Genomic DNA, 25,218 nt, shown 5'->3' with positions numbered 1-25,218 from the left:
TAACTATCATGAATTCACACATCCCGAAAGGAAAATTTTGATTTGGCACTCCCCACAACACAGTGCAAAGGGCAATTGCATCAAAAATTTCATCTTTCAAAATGGTCCCTTTTGAGAAGTGAAGGGAGTCTAGACTTGCCCTTCCTCTTAACTTTTAGTCAGCCAATTGCAATTCAAATTAGGCACCATTCTCTTTTGTCAAAAAAATAATCCCAACTGAACTCTATAGATATATTCACAAATTGCTCTCGTTCAAGAAGCTTGAGCACTTGGGACACAACTTTAGGATCAACTTTGGCAAATACTGAGCCACTGGAAATTTGAATTCCATGGAACTAGAGGTGGTAATGGTTGGCACTTGAAACAAGGGAATGACATGTGGAAAACCATCGGCTTCAAGGACACTCTCTATGACTTTCTTTATAATTGGAGAGGTTGATTCTTCCCTCATTCTTCTAAGAATACTATGAAGACTCACATCACCTAAATCTGTGTTCGACACATCGTTAAGACCATTCTCTATATTGGGTGACATTGAGGAGGCTAGGGTTCGAAATTGGTGGTATAAAAAGCAATTTATTAAGGAATTTGTAATTCTGGTTGGCAAGAGATAGCTATATACTAGAGTTCCACCAAGAAGACTCATGAGGAAACTCCTAATTAATCACACTGGCTAGCATCTTGAAAAATCTTCATTTCTAATTTAAAGGAGAGAGGAAAAGGAAAGAAATCTTTAACCTAACATGTTCCTGTGCATGCCTACAAATTGTCCTTCGTTGCGAAAACTTGAAACTTCACTCTACTAGCTCTTCAAGACGAAATGAGTTTTTTGAAGTCATATCACCCATTTTAAAGAGGAGCATTAAATTCATTTAATTTTGGCGGCAGGAGTACCCTCATTCTCTTTCAAAAACAATGCCAACATACTTGCATATCTTTCACTACTAAACCAATCATTAATGCATCATACTTGATATTACCTTGGAATGACCGTTCCTTGAAGAATGAGAACTATCTTGAGTTGGGATGTTGGTAACTTTTTGAACTCTTGAACCACAACTATCAAGGGGTATCAGGGTTTAGAATCTTTAGACTAGCTGACTACAAAGACAACGCCAACACAGGTGACCGATGACAAGACACACCAAAGAGTAGTCAGATGATCAACAAATTTAGGAACTTATGAAAAAAACAAATGAAGGGGTTATGAAGGTTAAAAATTCACCCAACTGATAGACATAAAGACTTCGTTAGCACACTTGACCAACAATAAGGACTTAAACATAGATAATGGTTTGGTGATCGATGATTCCATGAACTTTTGCACCATGGACACTAGGTTCAAAAACTTAAAAGTTTGTTGACTAGGCACAAAACTTGGACAAAGGGGTGACTAGGAAACATGACTTAGTGAAAAAATGAAGGCGAGTAAATACTAAGGACAAGGTTTAGACTAGAACTTGGGTCCCAAAGAGGGGATCAATTTTTTTGAAAATTTAAGGCAACACAAGTAAAATCATGTGTCACAAAACCACATGACTAACACCATGTGCTACCTAACCATTGACCCCACATTTAATATTAGGTGCTAAGTTTACACTTTTAATTTTTTTTCCTAATATTAAATAATTTAATATATATAATATTACAATGTTATAATATAACTCATCCAAGTGGCCTTGAGAATATTCTAATGTAATCTCTACATGCTACACCTCCATGAGCAATTCACATAATAAATAAAATATAACATTATTATGCAAGGTGTGCAACACCTTACTTTACAACAAAACCTAGGTTTATTGAAGCATTGGTTCACTGAAATGTAGGCAAAATATGCACCCTGTATCCATACAAATGTAGAGATATAGATATGTCAAGTAAATTATCAAGTAATGTATCAATCCTAAGTAAATGTGACGTTACAACCAAATAAATGTAAATGGAAAGTAAGAAACTTGCTTGGCTCTTTATTATCTAGTGAGGAGTAGTTGATGTGAATGATAGATTGTACAATGAGTTCAACAATCAAAAATCAAATTCTAGAAATGAATCTCTCTCATGGACTATATGACAAACCTACCTCCATTATTTTATGTAATGTCCTAAAATTGCACCCCTTGCAATTTTTCGATTGCATTTGGGTCTTTGCCTTAGTGTTTGTGCCCCTCGGCCTGATTGGAGACCTGAATATGCTCATGCACATAAAAAATACATTGCAATTCAACATAGCACTCTGCCTGCACCTTGATCATGCCCCAAAATAGCGCAGGACCAGGGAGTGGCATCCTAGGATGGTCTCTCCCTTTGGCTCATCTCAAATTAGAGCGGGAAAATCCCCCTATGTCGAACCAAGTCGAAAAATAAGTCAATTAAACCCCATTGGCATGCATATAAGAGGGATTTCTCCTCTCATTTGACATATCATGAAATCCAATCAAGCATCTGAGCATTCAAGAGATCAAACACTCAAGCATTCAAGAGCAATTAAGCATTTTCAGTCTTCCTTCAAGCTTTGGAGCAACAATAGAGACAAGATTTCAAGCATTGAAGAGGAGATCAACATTCTACTTCATGAAACCCTAATTCCATGTGGAGGCTAGCAAAGCTTCACAAGGAGGTATAAGCATTTCATTTTCAATCAATTCAACATCCCCTCCATGAAACCCTAATTCCATGTGGAGGCTAGCAAAGCTTCACAAGGAGGTATAAGCATTTCATTTTCAATCAATTCAACATCCCCTCAAAGAGGAGGATTTCTACTTTCAGTCATTTCATTTACATTTACTCAACCACTTGGTTAATTCCAAAACTAGGGTTTGATATGAAGACAAACCCATATTCCCAACACATTTCCCTTTCTTTCTGTGTGTAGGAAACAAGTGCACAACTGTACTTGTGGAATTAAGCTTTATTCACAGAGATGAAAAAACCCTTTTCGACATGCAGAAAATTCGAAGGACCAATAGGAGGGCACCCCTGTCCGGACACACGGTCCCTACAACTTTCGCCAGAATTCGCAGAGTAGCTCTGAATCATCTCAAACTTCTCAGATCCAGGTGTACGACTGAATCCTGAGTCTATATCTCGTTATTTTCTCATACTTTGTCTTCATTTCTAGCATTTAGTCTTAATTCAACTTGACAACTTACAAAAGAGGATCAATTGTATTTCAATCACAATCAATCTACTGAGTATTCAATCCTTGCATCCTTTGGGATTGGATCTAGTAGATTCATCCCCCCTCTTTTGAATGTAAAGTCTCGCCAAGTAAAAATTGAACCTTAGTAAAGTTCCCATCTTCTTTCAAGTGGCGGATTTGGCCAAGGCTCCTAGTCTTCCACTTTACATTTTAGTGAACCCAACATGAAACACCCTTAATTCTGATTTTTCATTTTCAGATATTAGTGTACGCAATTTAAAATTAAAATTTTAATTTACAAGTTTAATTTCCTTGCGATTTTTAAAAGTTTAGAGGTTGAATGCACATAAACCTTAATTTTTAGATTCAAAATTGTGCTTGTTGTTTGTCTAAATTAGATTGATTGTTTTAGATCTGAGAACTCTTCAATTATACAATTCAAGTTTTCATTTACACTTTCAATTTTTCAAATTTTAAAAATTAAGTAGTTGAATCACAAAACCCTAATTTTTAATTTTAAAATTGACATTGTGGATTGTGTAGATCTTGAATTAATTTTCAGATTTGAGTCTTGGCTTTTCTTTCAAAATTTATTTTCCCTCCTTCCAACTTTAAATTTTTAAAATTAAGCGGTTTATGCAACAAACCCTAATTTTTAAAATTAAATTAATCTTATGCAAATTCAAACATCATAAAAGTCAACCCTTAAGTGTGCCCTTTTTGTTGTCCTTTCAATTTATTTTTTTATCAAACATTCTAAGTGTGTCCTATTTCGACCTTCAAGGCTTAATTTTGCATATCTCAACATCTCCAATTTCCATATCCTTCTGGAACTCGCATAAAAATCACAATATCTTGCTTCCCCGAAAATTTGAATAAAAGTTGGTTGGACTGTGTTCGGACCAAGTCGCTACCTACTCAGTCCCAACTTTTTCTGCTCAAATTTTGGGAGCTTGTTTTGACTGTATTTTACTGCACAATTCCAGAGATTTGTGAAATTTTATTGATTTTAGGTCACCCTAAGGTCGAAAGCAAATCTGAATTTCAACATGTCCATTGTCAATTTGAATTTAAGTGGTTCAATACACATACAACAATCTTTAAAATTAAATTGATTTCTTCAATATTTCAACATTCCAAAATCTCAAAATTTTAATTAAAAGGTTAAATTTGGACAACCCTAATTTTAGTTTTGATTTTCCCTCCTTTCAAACTTTAAAATAAAGAGGTCGTTTTCAACCCTAATTTTAAATTCAAATTTTTATCTTCTAGGGGACAATTTTAAATTTAATAATTCAAATTCCTAGAAGATTGCATTATTTTTTCCAATTTCTTTTCCCTAGTGCATGAGTTTTACTACTATTGGTCCTACCTATAGTATCCTCATTAGAAGAAGTTGTAGAATTAAGGCTGCCCAAGGTTTAATTACCAAATAAATGGAGCCTAATTTGGTTATCTTTTTCAATAAGGATATTGTTGCTTCTTCCCATCCTTTAGATATTCCTATTTATCCTCTTGACAATTCTCACAATGAGGAGGAATCACTAGCTAGAGTATCCATTGATCAATTGGCAGAGATGGACAATCAATTTGACAATCTTCAACAATGGATGAGTCAAGAATACCCAGAAAGTGAAGCTCTCCCATTGATTGAAGGATTAAAAAGAATGATTCAAAGTGATAAACATGATGTTGATATCTTGTGTGGTATTATGCATATTGTTGATTCTAATATTATACCTATGAAGAGTTGTGCTGAAAACCTAGGTTATACACAACCTCCTAGTCAAGTTAATCATTCTATTCCTTTGACAACTTCCATGACTAGTGTTCCTACCTTCACATCAAACATCATGGCTACCTCTAAACAAAATGTCATACCTATAAACATTAGTCATGGGGGAAATACCTCTTCTTTCATTCCTCCTGCCATGAGTGTTCCTCTTGTTACTCAATCACATTCACCACCTATAAATGTTAGTCAAGGGGGCAACTCCTTCAATCACAATTCATTTATTCCTCCCATGAGTCTTCCATGTGCTACCAAATCTTCTCGAATACCCACTTATCATAGCGCTCCACCTCCTTATTCTCAATCTCTTCATTCAACAATATAACTCCACCCTCTCAATCCAACATGTCTAATTTCAATCCTTCTACCGAAGCTACAACCAATAGTCTAGCCCAAATAGTGTCCTCCTTACAACAACAAATAGCTTCTATGAATCAATCCAAGTATAATGTGCCCACTTTTGATGTAGCGAGCCCATTATCCCACGACATCGTTAGAGCCATTTGTCCTAAACATGTAGAAGTCCCTCAATTGGAACTTTATAATGGAAAAGGTGATCCCTTAACTCATGTTAAAACATTCCAAACTTTGTGTAGTGACTTTACTCATGATCAAAGGTTGTTAGCAAAATTGTTTACTAGAACATTAAGGGACAGAGCTTTGCAATGGTATTGTTCTTTGCCTCCTTATTCTATTACTTCTTTTCAACAATTGGCTAATGCTTTTATTCAACAATTTCACAATATTGGTCCTAAAGTTACTTTGATTGATTTAATGCATTGTAAACAAGGTGTTAAAAAAAAATTGACTAATTTTATTGGTAGATATAACCATTTGTATTCTCAGATTTATTTTCATGTGCCTAATCAAGACATTCAAAATATTTTCATTGCTAATTTATAAAAAGACAATAGGGATAAAATTCTCTTAACTAAGTTTACTTCCTTTCCACAATTGTGCGCAGTACTTCACAATTATCAGCTAACTGTGAGTCAATTGGAACAATCATCTTCTTCCATGACTCCGAGTGATAAGGGTGATGGTGCTCAACAACCATTTGTGAAGTTCAAACCAAACAAAGGATTCATCAAATTCAATGACAACAATCAACTTGTAGGTGCTACAGGTGTGACTCCTTTGTCTAAATTCTTTAAAAGAGAAAAAGAGTTTACTCCTTTGAATGAACCTTTGCATAGCATTATGTCTCAGTTAATACAAAAGAATGTGTTAAAACTTCCCCAAATCAAACCAATCAATCCATCTAAAATAACTTCCTCTTACTTTGATGCTAAATATTTTTGTCAATATCATCGTCACCATGGTCATGATACTGAAAAAATGTTTTTCATTGAGAAGTAAGATTCAAGAATTGATTGGTAACAATACTATATATGTGGCAGGTATGAATGATAAAGGAAACAAATTCGTGGCCCCTTCTAATCAAAACCTTCAAATTTTCACTAATCCTTTACCATCCCTTTCCACTAATGTGATTGAAATTAATCATCTTGCTTTCTCTCCCAATGACGTGACCATTAAATCTAATATCGTGGTGAACCTTGTAGATCAACAAGAACCTCCTAAGGATTTGTGCATTACATTCGATCCTAGTGAGACCATTAAAGCACCTGATGGCCCATTATACATAAGTGCAAAAATCAAAGGTATGCCCGCTAGAGGAGTCTTTATTGATCCTGCTTGCATGGTTAATGCGATAACTAGAGAATTTCTTTATACTTTGCAATTGCATCAAGTGATATATGATGATACTGATGTAATAGTTAAAGTTTTTGATGGCTTCTCTTGTCCTACTATTGGTTCTATAACATTTCCTATTGATGTTGACACTAAATGCTTAGATGTTCAATTTTCTATCATTCCTACATCTGATCAATTTCGTGTGAAGTTGGGACATTCTTGGCTCTCTTTCATGAAAGAGATCGCTTCTACTATTCACAAGTGTTTTAAATTTCCTCATAATGGTGAAATCATAACTGTTAATCATAGAATATTTCAGCCTACACTAAGGCGTGGAGATGTTTGTCTTGATTATTTTTGGTCCAAACAATTCAAGCCTCTTGAACCTAGAAGTGATGCTCTTTTTAGATCATATCAAAATTGGAAAAATGAAATGATTTTGTCCTTCAATAAACCTAGAAATCTAACACTTAGCATTCCTCTTGATGATCATATACCCCTTCTTGAGGATAAGATTGTTCTTCCTCCTAAGGAAAGAAACAATCTTCTTCCCAAGGAGGCATCTATTCCTTCTCCTAAAGAGAAGAGTATCCTTTCACCACAGAAAAGAGATATTCTTTTTCCTAAAGAAGAATCCATTCCTTCTCCTATGGATGAGTCTCCTCTTCCTCAAAAAGGTAGAAAAACTCTTCCTCCTAAAAAATAATCCCTCCTAAGGCTTGACCTATCTCTCCTCCTCGTGATGGACTCGGTCTCCTTCCCACACCTCCTATCCCTACTTTATATGGTGTGGTTCCTCCTCCTTCGTCTTATAAAGAGAAGCGACCGACCTCTCCTATTGTTCAACCTAAAAGACCTGAACCCATTCATCCTTCCTTTAAAGAAGAGACAAAGCTTATATCTGATGAACCTAAACCTCCTCAACCTTCAGCCAAGACTAGACGAAACCGTTATGCGAGAGAACGTTGACGAAGACGTTGTGCTAAGGCTCGTGAAGTTGCTTCCCAAACCACTTTTCCCAAAACACCTACTGTTGACATGATTCCATTTTCTCCTAAACAAGATGTTCAACCTAATTCTCCAAGATGCAAAATACTTAAAACAAATGATGGTTCAAGTTCTATTCCTATTAGAGCTCCTATTCTTATAAATATTGATGAAGAAATAGGTGAAAATATTCTTAATGATGAAAATATTAATCCTAATATTTCTATTGATGAATATGAATATGTTGATGTTGACAATGACTTATCTGCAAAATTTTCAAAAGCATTAATCCTAGCTCCTAGTAATGAACAAAGTGACTTATCATTAGAGCATGGTCCTTGTTTGGAACTCGTGATAGCTCCATCTACTATGCTCGATGTGGCTCCTCTTGCGTGTTGTCCACCTTCCATAAATAATGTTCAGAAAGATCAGGGGGAGGACGACATGCTTGATTAGCTTCATTAGCATTGTAGACTCTCTCTCTCTCTCTCTCTCTCTCCTCTTTTGCTTGTTTGTGACATTCTTCTATTTGTTCTCCTTATTCTTCTATTTTTGTCCCTGGTGTTGTCTACTTTAGGACAATGCAAAGCGTTTATATCTCTTTTGGTCTCTCCCATGTTGACTCAAAAGGCACATGCGTTCCCTTCTTCCATGGTGGTTTCCTCTCTTTGGGGGATGTGTAATGTCCCCATTTTAGCAGACTTGGATTTTGTGAGATTAGCCTATTATCCTGACCCTCGTAGGCTAATGTGTTGGATAGAGGGTCTTTTGATGATTGGTATCATCTCTAGTGTTCAGAGTGCTTCAGTTTGGTCTTTGTTTGGCATCATTCGGACATCATTTGCTCTACTTCCTATTTTTAGTAGGTTTGGGAATGTTAGAGATGGACCCCTGCTATTTTTAGTAAAGGGGGTATGGTCATATGCAGCTTCATCATGTCAGCTCCCAGTTCAGACGACGTTAAAAAATGTTGAATATTAATGGAGATATTAATGTTTATTTAGTTTAAATAAACATTAATGTTTTGAGCTTATATTATTAAGTTATAATATAATTTTATATTATAACTTAAGGAAGGGTCCAAGTATCATTAAAGGGGACCATTTAACTAATTAATTGTGGCTTTTTTTTACCAAGGTGAAATATTAAATGACAAAGTGAAAATATTATATCATTAAATGTCATTTAATATCATTAATTGATTTAATGTCTTATTGGAGAAAATCGAACCTTCATGGGAAATATATATAAGGCTTTTGAAAAGAAGAGAAGGGGGATTGATCATTGTTATTTTTTATGAGAAAACTTGTCTCTTGGCTTTGGAGAAGAAGCTGGGGTTTCTGCAGCTTGTCCAGAGTATCGGCATTGGAGAACGTGAAGACTTCATTGCATCAACAATCTGAGGGTGTGAGATATTCATCTGAAGTTGCTCCTAGGGTTGGCTTCATCCAGAAGTTGACATTGTGTTGATTGGGGATTTATTTTCAGATTTATTGGCATAGCTGAGGGTATATGTATATGGCAGACTGAGAACATCATACAGAGGGTTTATTTGCTGCTACAGTGTCGTGAACAGTGCGCTACAGTACCCGTGAATAGTAAACACTATAGTACCGCGCTACAGTAAACGCTATAGTACCTTGCCAATTTTGTGGTCTTTGTGGAGACCAAATTGGAGATGTTTGTTCAGATTTATGGTGAAGATTGAATAAGGAGTCTTTGGCTACTTCTTCTACATTCTGCAAACCCCTGTAGCCGCCTTCATCACCTACAGATTGGGGTCGATTGATATTCCAGGTGACATTTAACATTGATCAGCCACTTAGCTTTCATGCCAACTGTTTGCTTAAATGCCTAATGGTTGTAGGTGTACTTTGGGATGCATGACAAGTGTTTGTCTTAATGTCTACTAGCTGTACTAGTTAATTTCAGTCATTCCATGTGTGTGTAAGGTCTAAAACAACTAGCATATCATTTCTATAACAACTTTGCATTGTTAGAAGCTTTCCATAACTTCATTTGCAGTGTACAAACCCAAAGAAATCAAATAAAGAATTCACTACAGCGGCTTCAAACATTGTATGCCAAGTGTTTGACAATATTCCTTGGGGTTCAAATAAGCAAAACAGGGTCAGATTAGCCAAGGGATATTACAAGATGAGGATGATTCCATGCATATATACATGATATACATGAGTTATCATAAAAAACATACTGACTCCAAAGTTCGGTGAAACCACCTCATGTTTTATGCTTTGTGTTTATTATCCTTTGATTTATCCTCTCTTGGGGGCTAAATTATTGTGATAGCATGCTTGTCTTCTTTGGGTGTATCCTACCTTAAAGCAATTGCTCCCGATAAGGCATACACAATCACTTTAACGCGGGGGCATACGCTCCACTCATGATTCTCTCTTTTGATACTTTAAGTTACTTAGAGAATTTTGTCTTTGCTTCATAATTTATGGTATTCTTTTCATGACTCATAGTAAGAGAACCTTACTAGTTGAAGTCATGGTTCTCTTTCTCTCTCGCACGATCTTCCTTTTTACCTTATCATTGAAGTCGTAAGATCCTATAGTCCAACAGGGGCTTGGTGAATCTTGCCTCCTCGATGTGGTGAAAGTCTTTCAATCTAAATTCCTTGTACTTTATCGAGAGTATTTGCGTAAGCTCATACTCCCGCTAAAGTGGGGGCTAAATGTAACGTCCTAAAATTGCACCCCTTGCAATTTTCAACTGCATTTGGGTATTCACCTTCGTTTTTGTGCCCCTCAACCTAATCGAAGACCTGAATATGCTCATGAACATCAAAAATACATTGCAATTCAACTTAGCACTTTGCTTGCACCCCGATCTTGCCCCAAAATAGGGCAAGACCAGGCCATGTCACCTCAGTCCTCACCAAGACCAGGGCGTGGCACCCTAGGATCCCCTATTTGGGAGCTATCTTGGGGTCCCTCCCTTTGGTTCATCTCAAATTAGAGCAGGAAAATCCCCCCTATGTCAACCCAAGTCAGAAAATCAGTCAATTAAACCCCATTGGCATGCATATAAGAGGGATTTCCCCTCTTATTTGACATATCATGAAATCCAATCAAGCATTCGGGCATTCACGAGATCAAGCATTCAAGTATTCAAGAGAAATTAAGCATTTTCAATCTTCCTTCAAGCTTTGGAGCAACAATAGAGACAAGATTTCGAGCATTGAAGAGGAGATCAACATTCTACTTCATGAAACCCTAATTCCATGTGGAGGCAAGCAAAACTTCATAAAGAGGTATAAGCATTTCATTTTCAGTCAATTCAACATCCCCTCAAAGAGGAGGATTTCTACTTTTAGTCATTTCATTTACATTACTTCAACCACTTGGTTAATTCTAAAACCGGGGGTTGATATGAATAAGTCATTTCATTTACATTACTTCAACCACTTGGTTAATTCCAAAACCGAGGTCATCACAAACTCCTGAAAGACACCTAAGAATGATATCTAATTCCACAACAATGCAATGTTAATGAACACTTTTGGACATTTTCTATATTAAGATTGAAATGTAAAACTTACTTAAGCCTTAATCAAACCCCATTGTTGATTTCATAAGATTAAAAATACAAAATACAAGATGTAAAATGCTTATGATTACTAGTTTGTTGTAGAATTTGTTAATGTAATGTTGATGATGTATCGATTACTTTTTCATTCTTTTCTCATGTCATTTTCAAACTTTTTTTTTCATGTTTCTTATGATCTAGGGCTTGTCTTTAAATACACAACCCTAAACACTCAACTTTAAATGCATTCACATGTAATATATCAAGAAACGATCAATTTCAAAGAATGCTAACTCCAATATTGGTGAAATGTGAATATTGACAAATAGGATTGCATGCATGATTGTGTCCAAATGATATAAATGTGGCTGAATTAAAGGACCTATTTACACCTACACTTGAGTCTTAATGGGAAAAAGTACTCACTAATTGAGCTTGTCAATTCTAAAATTAAAATAATATTAGTTGAAAAGATAAATGTAAGATTCAAATCTAACTTATACTCAAAACAAATCAAAATAAATATTAAAATAATATATTGAAAATAATGCCAAAAATAAATGCAAACAAAAAATATCAGTAACAAAACAATAATATGCTACATTAATATACTTAGCATTAATCTTTTCAATCAAATTGGTTATGTCAAGAAGATGAAAATTTTCTTATAATACAAATAAATTGTTTATAATTTGACTACTATTTTGAAAGTTCTATCACAAACTGCAATCAAACTGCAATATTAGTAACCATTCATCAAATAGATGTATTCAATAATTACTATAATCATAATTTGAACACCCATCCTATTACTCTTCCCTCACACCCCGATTCTCTCCCCAGCTATCTCCTCCACCCAACTCATTACTCTTCCCTCCCACCCCAATTCTCTCAAAGTAGAACGAGATAAAGGATAATGGATTGCTCCATCTCATCCCACACCTCCTTTTCTGTTTTGAGGAGGTAACCGATTACATTCATGTCACATAATTGTGTTGTAATACCCAACATCTAAATAAGCTTTGTGCGGTTTTTTTAAAATTGTTTTCAAGTTCAAACAAACTGCTACATATGTTAAAATAAAAATAAAAAAATATAAATTTTATATGAATTACATTCAACACAAAAATTAGCACCAAATGCACCATGTTCGTCCAATTTGAAAAGATGGGGAGTATTGAGTATAAAGTAAACAATTAAGCAAGCCCTCTTACTCCTAAAGCAAACCACTTACACCGTTACAATTTGCTGTTACGCAAACCACTTAAATCCTTATAATTTGCTGTAACGCACGGGTCCCAATTCCTTGACCTTTGCCCGGAGAATGTGCTTCTGGATCTTCCCCGTTGCAGTCTTAGGCAAGGAGCCAAATACCACTGATTTGGGAACCATATAACGTGGCAGCCTGTCTCGGCAATATTTCATTATATCCTCCCCTAATTCCCTCTCTTGGGCAGAGTTAGAAGAAGAAGATTTCAATGTTATGAAGGCACAAGGGGACTCCCCCCACCTTTCGTCTGGTCTGGCCACAACCGAGGCCTCCAACACATGGGGATGACCATAAATGGCATTCTCCACCTCCAAGCTGCTTATATTCTCACCACCAGAGATAATGATATCCTTAGCCCTGTCCTTGATCTCTATGTACCCGTCAGGGTGCTTCACTGCCAGGTCCCCTGAGTGAAACCAACCGCCTCTAAAAGACTCCTGGTTAGCCTTAGGGTTGTGGAGGTACCCCTTCATTACCATGTTGCCTCTCATCACTATTTCTCCAATTGAGGTTGCGTCCGCAGGAACGGGGACCATGGTGTCTGGGTTAACGACTTCCAGGCCTTCAAGCGCGAGGTAGCGTACGCCCTGCCTGGCTTTGAGGGCGGCCCGTTGGGGCAGTGGGAGAGAATTCCACTCCTCCTTCCATGCGCACACAGTGGAGGGTCCGTAGGTTTCCGAGAGTCCGTAGGTGTGTGTAACCCGAAACCCTTGTTTTTCCATGGCGGATAAAACAGAGGCCGGTGGCGCTGCCCCAGCGGTCATCACGTGCACGCCCGACGGGATGGGAACCCGATCCTCTGCTGGGGCATGGATTATTGTGTTCAGCACAATTGGCGCAGCGCAGAAATGTGTGACCTTGTGCTTCGCTATGGCGCTAAAGATTGCCTTTGCTGTTACCTGCAAAAACCCCCAAATTGATGCCACGTGAGTTTCTATTTTACCTCTAACAAAATCGCCAGTTTTATTTTCTCTTTTATCTGTCAGATAAAAATGTCAATTTTATTCTCCCTTTTCTGTTCAATTCCAATTTTTCAGCTGAGGGGATCAGAAATTGCTTAAAGCACGGTATTGGAAAATCATTCTTCGGCCAACACCACTTCCTGTAATAGATCGATCGGAGATAGAGGAATCGTGCGGAAAAAAGAGTTAAAAATGTGAATGGTGTTTGAGATATGATTCTGAATCTAAACTGTTGTATGCAAATGATGTTAGAGATCTGATTCTGAATTTAAACGATTTTATGTGAATGATGTTAGAGATCTGATTCTGAATTTGAACCATTGCATCAGTGACTAGTAATGTTGAGTAAAGAACGGTCTGTAACTAAAGTCGCCTCTCTTTGGTCAAAGGATTTTTATTTTCAAAATCTGACTTTTGCTTTTAATTTTCAATTTTTGGGATTTTTTTACAGGATCCGACTTATGCTTTTAATTTTTAAATCTTGTTAATAAAAAGGTTTTTCATTGAATAAAGGGTTTTTACAAGATCTAATTTCTGCGACTGGATTCTCAATTACTTTTACAAGATCTTTCTTATATTTTTAATTCTTATGGCCAGATCTCCATCCAGTTAATTGGTCATGTTTATCTTTTTTTTTTTTTAAAGATTATTTTTTAAAATTTGTATTAATAGTATTAATAATAATTTATACAAAAGAAATAAAATTGAAGCAAATGTATTAAAAAAAATTTATAGATGTCAAAAAATTAATGATAACACATTTTTACAAAGTATAATTTGATTCATTTTTAGATTTTTAAAATAAACTGTGTAATAGTTTTAGTTTTTGAATCAAGGCTTCAGATCAATCACAGATCAGATATCACACTAACTTGATTCAAAAACTATTACACAGTCCCATCCAAAATCTAGAAATAAATGCCAAAATTGTCAAATTTTAAAAAAATAAAAAATTGTAGATTTGGAACATTTTTTTTTTTTTAGCAATATGGAGTTTGTTTATTTTAGCTCCTTTTTTTCACAATCTGTTTTTTCTATACGGGAGGGCTTGATTAAAACAAAGAAAGATTCCAAATTATCTTTTTTCCATAAATTTACATAAGAACATTGAAACATTTTTTTTTTTTGGCAATATACAGTTTGTTCATTTTAACCCTTTTTTTTTCACAATATGTTTTTCCTATACTGTAACAGCTTGATTAAAATAAAGAAAGATTATTTCAGCTATTCAAAATATTTTAAAAAACACACTTATACACAACATATACACAACATTGACACATGATTTAATTTTAATTTTTCAATAGGACATGCTTTTTTAGTTCTCACTTTCTTTTAATAAAAAATCGTTATTCATTGAATAAATCTAATTTATGCTTAATTTTAATCTTTTAAAAATAAATGATGACCTCTCATTTTTTTAACAAGATATGGCTTATACTTTTAACTCATATTAAAATTATAATAAAAATTTCAAGATGGGTTTTGCTACTAATTTTTTAATCTTTTAGTAAAAAATGGCCTCTAATCCGAGTCGTCACATAATCCCGCCTATAAGACAAATTCTCCCTCATATTAGCAAAAGACAATTTTTTTACCTGGCGTAGGCAAACACTGGTGCCGCATAACGCTGCCGTCGCCCAGGTGTAACACCAACCATTGCAATGAAACATGGGCAGAGTCCAGAGATAAACACAACCGTCAGCCATATCCCAGGCAAGGGAGGCGCCGAGAGAGGACAAGTAGGCACCCCTGTGGCTGAGCACCACACCCTTGGGATCCGAAGTGGTGCCCGACGTATACCCCAGCGCGATGCTCTGCCACTCGTCCTCCGGTGCCCTCCATTCGAACTCATGATCTCCTCCTCCCAAAAATTCCTCATACTCCACCGCTCCCTGCTTCAACGCCCTTTCCAAATTACTACTCTCGCAGGCCTCGTCTGCTATCACCACTAGGACTGGTTCTCGAAATCCAGGCTTTGCGCGGATCAACCCTAGCGCCTCCTGCGCAAGTGCAAAGAAGTCCTGATCCACCAGCACCGCTGCCGCCCTGGAATGTTCCAGCAAGAACGCCACCATTCGCGCATCCAAACGAATGTTGACGCAATTCAACACGGCTCCCGCCATGGCCACCCCGAAATGTGCTTCGTACATGGCCGGAATGTTTGGTGCCAACACAGCCACCTGCAAAAACAAAAGAGGGAAGGAGTAAGTTTAGCCAATCACTGAATCCAATGCCTCAATTGAAATACTTGAATTTTTCTAGATCTTCTCAAGCTGATCTTTCCCTCTGCCTCCTGAACAAGCCTCCGCTTAAAAGAAAAGTGCCTAAAACCCTAAAGGCTATAACCTTCTGCACAATAGGAAGATTTAATTGAAAATTTTCTGGATACAGAGGAAGCCGCGGTGTGTAGGAAAAGTGACTGAAATCTATTTCCGAAAAAAACAAAGAAAAGCAAATTTACTCAAATCCAAAGAAGGTTCCTCTTCTCAGCTCCTTGTAACCCTAAATTAACCATAAAACTTTGAACAATTGACTAAATCCTTAAAACTGTAAATCTTGGAGGAACGTAAACAAAACATTGAAATTTTGCCTCATTAATTCGTAATGTCCTCCCCTCAATCTCTCCTGCTTCTTTGGAAACCCTGGCCTGTGAGCGTGGTGCTTGTTTTTTTAAGCCCTTGACAGGGCACGCAGAGAAGAACGAGGAGAAAACGTCTGGCTGATCTACCTAAATAATAACAAAATAGGGCGAAATGGAACATTTACCGTGTTGCCGAGGCCAATGCTGTGACGAGCAAGAGCAGAGGCGAGGCGCCTACATCTCTGGTAAGTCTGAGCCCAAGTATAGTGCTTTGCGCCATGGATGACCGACTTGCGCTTGGGATGCACCAGAGCTGCCCGCTGAAGAAACCAAAGCGGCGTCAGAGCCGTGTAATTTGCAGAGCATTTGGGCAGATTGTCAATATCCATGGCTTCCTTTGACCTCAGGATCTAGCTACACTTGCCGCCGCACTAATCTTCCACGGAACGAAAGAATAGAATGAGAGATTAGTATTTATTGTTGGAGACGACTGGGCCTTCCATAATTTCGGGAAGGTCACAGACTGGATGATTCTCGATAGATTATCATGCCTTAAAAATTTTCTTCGCTCACTCTGTTGGACTATCCGACTTGGAAATTAACATTTAGGTCTGAAAACGACGACACCAAAGGTGAATCTCCCACCTTCCAAGGAAATAGTAATTTTTAATGCAATATGAGAATTTACGAAGGCGGATAGCAATGGAAAAGACGGTGGAATCGGTGGATCCAAAGTGTGCGAGGGTGTGAATGTATTAGACGCAATTAAGACCAATTTTTTAATTGAACAGATTTCAAAGTAGCATTTTTAAATGTAAGGAGATTAGCATGGATTCCTAAACCGACTTGTCCAGTCACGTTCTTTTCAAAATTTGAACCATTTTTAACCATTCTTATTGTGGCCCCTAAAGGGCCCCTTATTGTGCTCCCACTTGTATAATTCAACCACTTAAAAAAACTTTGATGACGTGCTCCAATAACTATATATAACTATAATATGCATTTAATAATGCATGATATTTTTACTAAATAAAGTAATTAATGGAAAAAAAAAACATGCTTTTAGAAAAAGAAAAGTAAAAACCTTAAATAGAACTAAAGGTAATACTTATTAAAGAAAAGAAAAAGAAAGGCTTATTAATACTTTTCAAAAAAAGAAGAGAGCCCACGTGAGTTTAAATAAATAAACATTTCCATGTGTCCACGTGGAGGAAGGAGTTTTAGAGGAAAAAGGAAACTTCAATAAGGGAATCACAAATTTTTGTGAGGATTTTCTTTAATGGAGAGAGCAAGTGGAAGTGGTACATGCTAAAACCAGTCACCACAAACAGGAATGGAGTGGAAGTTAGACGACATGCATAAAGGGAGAAAAAAATATAACGTCGCCACTTTTCTTTAATGGAGTCATGGAAAAAAAAGAGGAGGGGAGAGAAGAACAAATAGAAGGTCATAAGGGGGACTGGATGACAATTTTCATTACGAAACTAAGCAGGAAGCGTGGAGGGGAATTTTTTACATCAGCTACCAAGATGCATAGAAAAGGCCGATAGAAGATTGGGGATAGCTAGATTTACTTTTCCACCCTTTGATATGAAGTCAATGGAGGATTTCTATCTGGAGTATCTAGGATAGATAGATCTCTGTCACAAATCCACTATTTAGTTTTATTTTGCTTAGAGATCGTTGGAAACAGGAAGAGAATCCCAAACCATAACAATACAGGTGGATAGAGAGAGGGCTTATTTTCTTGAACAAGGAAGATGGAGTTTGTTTTCATCCAAATCGGATGCATTTACAGCTAAGTTTCTAAATTCTTATCTTTAGCTCTGTTTTGTGTTTACCTTACCACAGGTTTCCATTCGTTACGATATGTTTTTCATCAAGTGCACAATACATTACCTGGCCTTAATAGATATTAGCTAAATTGCTTTCTAATACTCTTTAATATTTGCATGCATTAGATGTCTTTTCATTAGATATTAGATGTTTTTTTGGGGGGGGTTCTTATCGGTGCATAATTGATCTGCATGTATGCACAATATTCAGATACTCTTCTAAGTTTAAAGCTAGTTTTTTGTTTTGTTTTATTTGTTTGTTTTTTTTGGTTTTTTTTTTTTTTTTTTTTAATCGGTAAAGATTTTGAATAGATCTTTTATATATGTATGTTTTATACACATTAGTTTTCAACGAATTCCATTTTAGTTTGCTTTGTTTTTAGTTTCTGTTGTTCGAACAATACAAAGCATTCTTTGGTTTAATTATTTCTTTCTAAATGTGCTAAATTTTATTTCTGAGTTTCTACCTCAGCATAGTGTAAGAACATATTGTTTAAATTCTTCAATTCTATCAATCCTAGGACCCTTTTTGGACCTTTAGATTATTCCATCTTGTGCTTATATACTATTATCATTGCATTCCAAGAGATAGTGTTACCTTGTAGTAGTTTGTCAATGGTTCAAGCGTCTTGTTCTCTTATTACTTCTTATACTTTTGATTTGAGTAATTTGTGTATCCTATCTCTCCCTTGCTGAGTCTGTAGCAAACCGTAAGCTTAAATCCTTTCTCCTTGATCTATGTCAGCTCATTCTTTCCACACATAGGTTTATATTTTATCTTTTAGAGAAGCAGAGAGTTTTGATTTCTCTAAGGTAATGCATTAAAATTATGTTCTATTAAACTCCTTGCAAAAGTGTTATCAATTTAGGTTACATTCAATTTTGAAGTCCTTTGGTTAATGACGAAGATGGTGTAGCTCTTTGTCGTCAATGGGGAATACTCTTATAGGGTTAGAATCTAAAAATGTGATTTTGCATGAAGGACTTGGCTATTTAGAAGTATCATCTTATCAATGTAGTTTTAATGTATACCAATTACATCATATGTTTAGAACAATGAAATTATATTCGTTTTTATGATATGTCAAGGAAATAACCATCAGTTAAAGGACATTAATAATTTTGGATTATCATTGTAGTGATGAAGAGCTATCTCACCTCTATGATTTAGATGTAGGTTATTATCATAAAAACTTTAATGAACCTTAGTGTTTATAAGGGAGCATTGTCAAAATTTATTTATAATGATGTAATGGCACCAAAATGTAATGGTGGGTGAAAAATGTGTGAATGAGAGATCAAGAGGAAAGCTACCCTTTCCCTCCAAGGAGAGATGAGAGTTTCACTACAGATTTCCCTTCAAACACTTTTCACGCATTGCATTGGAAGAGGGGGGAGGGGGGATTCACTAGATTCAACCTCCAAAGAAGAAGATAGTATTCTAAATGAAATGAGAATGATAAGTTAATCCCCTCTCCTACTTGGAATGGAAAGGAATTGATTGAATTATGTATTAAAACTAAGTGCAAAAGTGACAAAGAGTTGATCATAACTCAAGATCGGAGTGTGGGATGAAGTTGTGCACCTGGATCTGGCAGTAATATGTCGAGACGAAGCCGCTTTGCGAATTTGAGGAAAAGTTGCCTGGACCGTGGCGAAAGAGTACACAGTCCTCCGAAAAATCCGTGAAACGAAAAGGGTTTTTCCACCTCTACAAATGAAGTCCAAATCCGAAAGTACAACTATGCACTTGCAACCTACACACATAAAAGAGAGGAAAATGGATTGGGATTGGAGGTTTGCCTTCGGGTCAAACCCCAGTTTTGGAATTAACCAAATGATGAAAGAGAGTACTTGCAAGTAAATGTAAATGAGAGACTGTAATGTAAATCACCTCAAGGGAGGTTGTAGATAGAATGTAGGTTGATTTTCTTGTGTGGAATTGAATGTTGGAATGAATCTCCTCTTCAATGGTTGAATCCTTGACTTGAATGCAACACCTAGCTTTGAAGGGAGACTTGAGAATGCTCAATGCTGAAAAATGAATGCTTGAATGCTTTTGAATGCTTGATCTCATGTAAACTTCCCCCTCATCCAACCTATCCAAATGAGAGGACAAATGCAACTTATATACTTGTCAATTAGAGTTAATGAAACTGATTTTCATCACAGGTCGACATCGGGGAAGTTTTCCCGCTCACTGCACAACCTGCTATGCAAACTCAAGAAAGGTCCTGCCCCAAAATAGGGCAGGGATAGGGGCACCACGCCCCTGTCCTACCCTTTTCTCCAAGGCAGAGTGTAGATGGGGTGGTGCAAAGGGCAAGGGAGAAGCAGTTTTCAGGGGTTGAGCATTCTTTAGTCTTTGATCAGGCTAGGGGATTTGATTTCGCATGCGTGAGGACCCTAACGTGGTTGAAAATTGCTAGGGTTGCAATTTTATGACACTACATTTAACCCAAACTTTAGCGGGAGTATAAGTGTACGCCAATACTGTCGGTAAAGTACAAGGAAACAAGATTGAAAGGAATTTTACCATGTCAAGGAGGCAAGATGCGGCAAGCCCCTAGTGGACTAAGGAACTTACGACTTCAATTGACAAAGTAAAAGGGAAGATCGAGAAAGGGAAAACCATGACTACAATTAGCAAATTTCCCTTCACTATGAGTCATGAAAGCAAGGATACCAAAGATTACAAAGTGAAACCAAGTACACTAAGTAATTCTAAGTATCAAGAAGGAAAATATGAGCGGAGTGTATGCCTCCACGTTAAAGTGATTGTGTGTGCCTTATCGGGAGCGATTTCTTTAAGGTAGGATACACCCAAAAGAGAGAGAGAAGAGAGGGAGCACATTACCACAAGTATTTAGCCCCAATCGAGGAATAAACCGAAGGATAATGAACACAAAACATGAGGTAGTGTTTCTTTCATCGGGGTCAGTATGTCGTATGATAACTCATGTATATCATATATGTATGTGCATATAATAATCGCCATTCCCCAAAGAAAGGAAACTTCCTTGGAAGAAAGGGAAGATAAGAGTCTTTTGAGTCAACATGAAAGAGACCAAAAGAGATCTCAATGCTTTGCATCATCCTCAAGTAGACATTAAGAGGATAATAGAAGAATAGGGGTACACATAGAAGAATAGTCACAATATAGCAAGAGAGGAGAGAGAGAGAAAATCTATGTTGCCAACGTTGCTAATCTAGCATGACATCCACCTCCCGATCTTGTTGATCACTATTTCGAGAAGGTGAGCAACACGCCAGAGGAGCGACATCGAGCACAATAGATGGAGCTATCACAAGATCCAAACAAGGACTATGCTCATGTTGTAAGTAACTTTGTTCGATTCTAGGAGCTAGGATTACGGTTTGTGAAAATTTAGTTGATAAATGCTTGTCCACATCAACATATTCATACTCCCTATCAGAAGCATTAGGAGTTGTATTTCCATCATGAATAACATTTTCACCCATTTCTTCATCAAAGTTTAGATAAAGAGGAGCAAGAACACGAATAGGAGTAAAGTCATCACATGTTTTATGCAACTTATGATTTGGAGATGTAGGTTGAACATCTTGCTTAGGAGAAAAGGGAATCATGTCAATTGTTGGAGTCTTAGGAGATTGAGTATTTTGAGGGACAACTTCACGAGCTCAAACATGACGTCTTTCGGCATTCTCTCGCACAATGATTTTGTCGAGTCTTAGTGGAAGGCTGAGAAGGGAGATGAACACTTGAAAAAGTAGGAATGTTTCTCTCCTTGATAGTTGGAGGTTTAGGTTGAGGTATTTTAGGTTGAACAAGAGGAGAAGCATGCCTCTTCTCTCGATAAGAGGAAGGAGGTGGAACTGCGCCATACAAAGGAGGAATATTAGGTGTAGGAAGGAGACCAGGTCCATCATGAGGAGGAGGTACAGGTCTAACCTTAGGAAGAATATTGTTGTTCTTCTTAGGAGAAGGTATAGTCACATCCATAGGAATAGGTTGATGATCTTCCTTAGGAGGGAGATTAGTTCTATCCATGAGGGGAATAACTATATCTTCAACTATGATAGGAATGTCAAGTGTTGGGGATCTAGGCTGACTTAAGGATAAGATCATATCTTTCTTCCATTTTTTATAAGATTGAAAAAGAGCATCACTCCTTCATGGAAGAGATTGAAATTGTTTAGGCCAAAATAAATCAATAGGAACACTAGGGCGTCTTTCAGATGGACAAAATAAGCTAGGGTTCACGGTTATGATTTATCCATTGTGAGGAAATTTCAGACACTTGTGGATTGGAGAAGCAATAGTCTTCATGGAAGATAGCCAAGGATAGCCCAACTTCACACAAAATTGCTCGGAAAAGGGTATGATAAAAAAGTCAACATCCATGGATTTAGTATGAAATTCAATGGGAAGGGTGATAGAGTCAATGGTAGGACAAGAGAATCCATCAAATAACTTCACAACCACATTAGAAGCATCATATATTGGTTTATGCAATCATAAAGTGAAAAGATACTCCCCAGTGATGATATTAACCATGCAAGAGGGATCAATAAGGGCACCACGGAAAGGTATATCCTTAACCTTCACAACTATGTATAAGGGGCCATCGGGTGCTCTAATGGTCTCACTAGGATCAAATGTAATACAAGGATCCTTAGGCGTATCTTGTTTTTCTACCATGTTTACCAAGTTTGGAGTCATAGAGGTGAATTCCTCAAAAGAGAAAGAAGTAGGCACAATATCAATAATGTTAGAGGTATGAGAAGGCAAGGGATCAGTGAAAATCTTAAGATTTTGATTAGGAGGAGCTACTGATTTATTCCCTTTATCATTCACACCTACCACAGATATAGTATTATTATCAATCAAATCTTGAATCTTATTTTTCAATGTGAAACATCTCTCAGTATCATGACCAGGCTGACGATGAAATTGATAAAATGAATTATTATCAAAATAAGGGGATGCAAGTTTAGAAGGATCAACTTGTTTTATAGGAGGAAGCTTGATAACATTTCTTTGCAACAACTTAGACATAATACTATGTAAAGATTCATTCAAAGGAGTAAAATGTCTTTCTTTGTTGAAAAATGTAGAAATAGAAGGCGCACATGTTGTAGCATTCACATTGTTGGTTTGAATTTTGCAAACGGTTGTTGAACACTCTCCCCCTTATCACTCAGAGACATGGGAGTGGATTGCTCCATTTGACTCACAACCAGTTGATAATTATGGAGTGTTGCGAACAACTACGGAAAGAAAGTAAACTCAGACAAAAGAAGCTTTTCCCTGATATCTTTTTGCAAATTAGAAATGAGAATTCTTTGAATATCATTATCTCGTACAAGAAAATAATTTGAGCACACAAATGCTTATATCTACAATGAAATCTGTCAATTTTTCTTTAACACCTTGTTTACAATGCATTAAATCAGTCAAAGTGATTTTAGGACCAATGTTGTTTTTAAATTGTTGGATGAAAGCATTTGCCAGTTGTTGAAAAGAAACGATAGAATAAGAAGGAAAAGAGAAATACCATTGTAAAGTCTTATCTCTTAGTGTTCTTGTAAACAATTTTGCAAGCAATCTTTGATCATAAGCAAAATCAGTACACAAGGTTTGAAATGTTTTGGCATGCGCAAGAGGATCACCTTTTCCACTATAGAGTTCTAATTGAGGGACCTCAACATGTTTAGGTGGAACAACTTTAACAATATCAAGAGAAATTGGGCTCACAACATCAAAGGTGGGCACACTAATCTTGGATTGACTCATAGAATCAATTTGTTGTTGTAAGGAAGACATGGTTTGAACAAGATTGTTAATTGTCGCTTCGGTAGAAGAATTGATGTTAGACATAGTTGATTGAGAAGGTGGTGTGATGTTATTGAAAGAAGGCATGGACTGAGAATAAGGTGGTGGGACATAATGATAAGTAGGCATAGGTGATGATTGGGTAGGAAAACAAAAACTTAAAGGAGGAACAAAGTTGTTGAAGGAATTGCCCCCTTGTGTCACATTTATTGGTTGAGGAATAATAGGAATACTTATGGAAGACATAGGTATGGAGGATTAAATGAATAAGAGGGATTGCCCCCATGACCAATGGTTGTAGGGATGACATTTTGAGTTGAAGTAGCCATGATGTTGGAGGTAAAAGTAGAAATACTAGCCATAAGAGTAGTCAAAGAAATTGAAGGATTGACTTGTGTTGAAGGTTGTGAATAACCTAGGGTTTCGACATAACTTTTGATAGGCATGACATTATAATCAACAATATGTGCAATGCCATGCAATATATCAATTTCATTCTTATCGCTTTGAATCATGCACTTAAGGCCTTCAATTAATGGAAGAGCTTCACTATTACGGTATTCTTGGGACATCCATTGTTGAAAGTTATCAAATTGATTATCCAATGTGGAAAGTTGATCTAGAGCCCCTAGTTAAAGTTTCTTCTTCATCATGAGATTCATCAATGGGGTAAATAGGCACATGATTAGGATTGGAAGAATTAGCATGATCCTCATTAAAGAAGTCACCCAAATTAGGCTCCATCTCCTCAGTAATTAAGCCTTGGGAGGCCTTAATTCTAATGCTTTGTCTAACAGGGATAGTATAGGTAGGACTAATAGTGGTAAAACTCATGCACTAAAGGGAAAATTTGAATATTGAATTTTGAATTTTGAAGTATAGGAACTGTAGGATTTTGCCAAGATCAAGGGCACAATGAAAAGCATAAAAGAGACAATAGAATGACAAGAACAAACTGTATTCTCATCAATATACAAATGATCAACTGGATTAACCAATACAATGAATAGAGGCCTGCTTATATAGGCAAGGCCATATGGATGTATGAGCACACAAATATGACATGTGGCTCAATGAGAAACAAGGGTAGGTAACAAATACTAAGGGTAGGTAGGAGAAATAATATAATATTCCACAAGAGGTGGATGACCCACCGAATGTGGAGTGTAACAGCAAAATAAGACCACAAAAGGTGGAATTTCTCCTACAAGCTCTATCCCTAAGTGCACACTTCTGTAAGTGTCTCAAATCCAAACTATGAAGAGAAGCATTATCCTAAGTTAACTTAAGTAAGTGTAATAATATCCATAATGAATATTTATTTACACCAACACCCCCCCCTTAAGTGCAACTTAGGGGAATGAAGACTCAAGTCAACAATGCAAGATGGGTCCCAGCTACTAGGCCATGATAGGTACCCATGTACAACATGCAAATGCAAGCAAAACAATGCAATGCAATCTCTCACAAATGGAGAAAGGGAGAAAACCCAGTGGGAAAAAACTCCCCCCCAAAAGAGAGATGAATGTACAAAAGACTCTCAAAGAAGGACAAAACCTCAAAGTGGAAAAAGTC

At 36.7% G+C, this 25,218-nt stretch overlaps 1 protein-coding gene and 1 long non-coding RNA gene across 2 annotated transcripts; one reads left to right on the top strand and one right to left on the bottom strand.

The window, feature by feature from the left end:
• Positions 1-12,251: 12,251 nt before the first annotated feature.
• Positions 12,252-16,676, bottom strand: LOC131048509 (acetate--CoA ligase CCL3). Its single transcript, XM_057982469.2, has 3 exons — positions 16,176-16,676; positions 15,005-15,589; positions 12,252-13,343 (listed from the first exon to the last, which is right to left on the bottom strand). The coding sequence occupies exons 1-3, from the start codon at positions 16,377-16,379 to the stop codon at positions 12,447-12,449; spliced, it is 1,686 nt and encodes a 561-aa protein (XP_057838452.1). The 5' UTR covers positions 16,380-16,676; the 3' UTR covers positions 12,252-12,446.
• On the top strand, positions 13,232-13,693 carry LOC131048510 (uncharacterized). The gene is made up of 2 exons (XR_009106451.1): positions 13,232-13,370; positions 13,482-13,693. It is a non-coding gene; the product is annotated as an uncharacterized LOC131048510 (long non-coding RNA).
• Positions 16,677-25,218: the final 8,542 nt, after the last annotated feature.

Source organism: Cryptomeria japonica, chromosome 2 (genome assembly GCF_030272615.1).
Source record: "Cryptomeria japonica chromosome 2, Sugi_1.0, whole genome shotgun sequence".
Lineage (NCBI taxonomy): Eukaryota > Viridiplantae > Streptophyta > Pinopsida > Cupressales > Cupressaceae > Cryptomeria > Cryptomeria japonica.
This window is presented reverse-complemented; position numbering and strand designations above follow the sequence as displayed.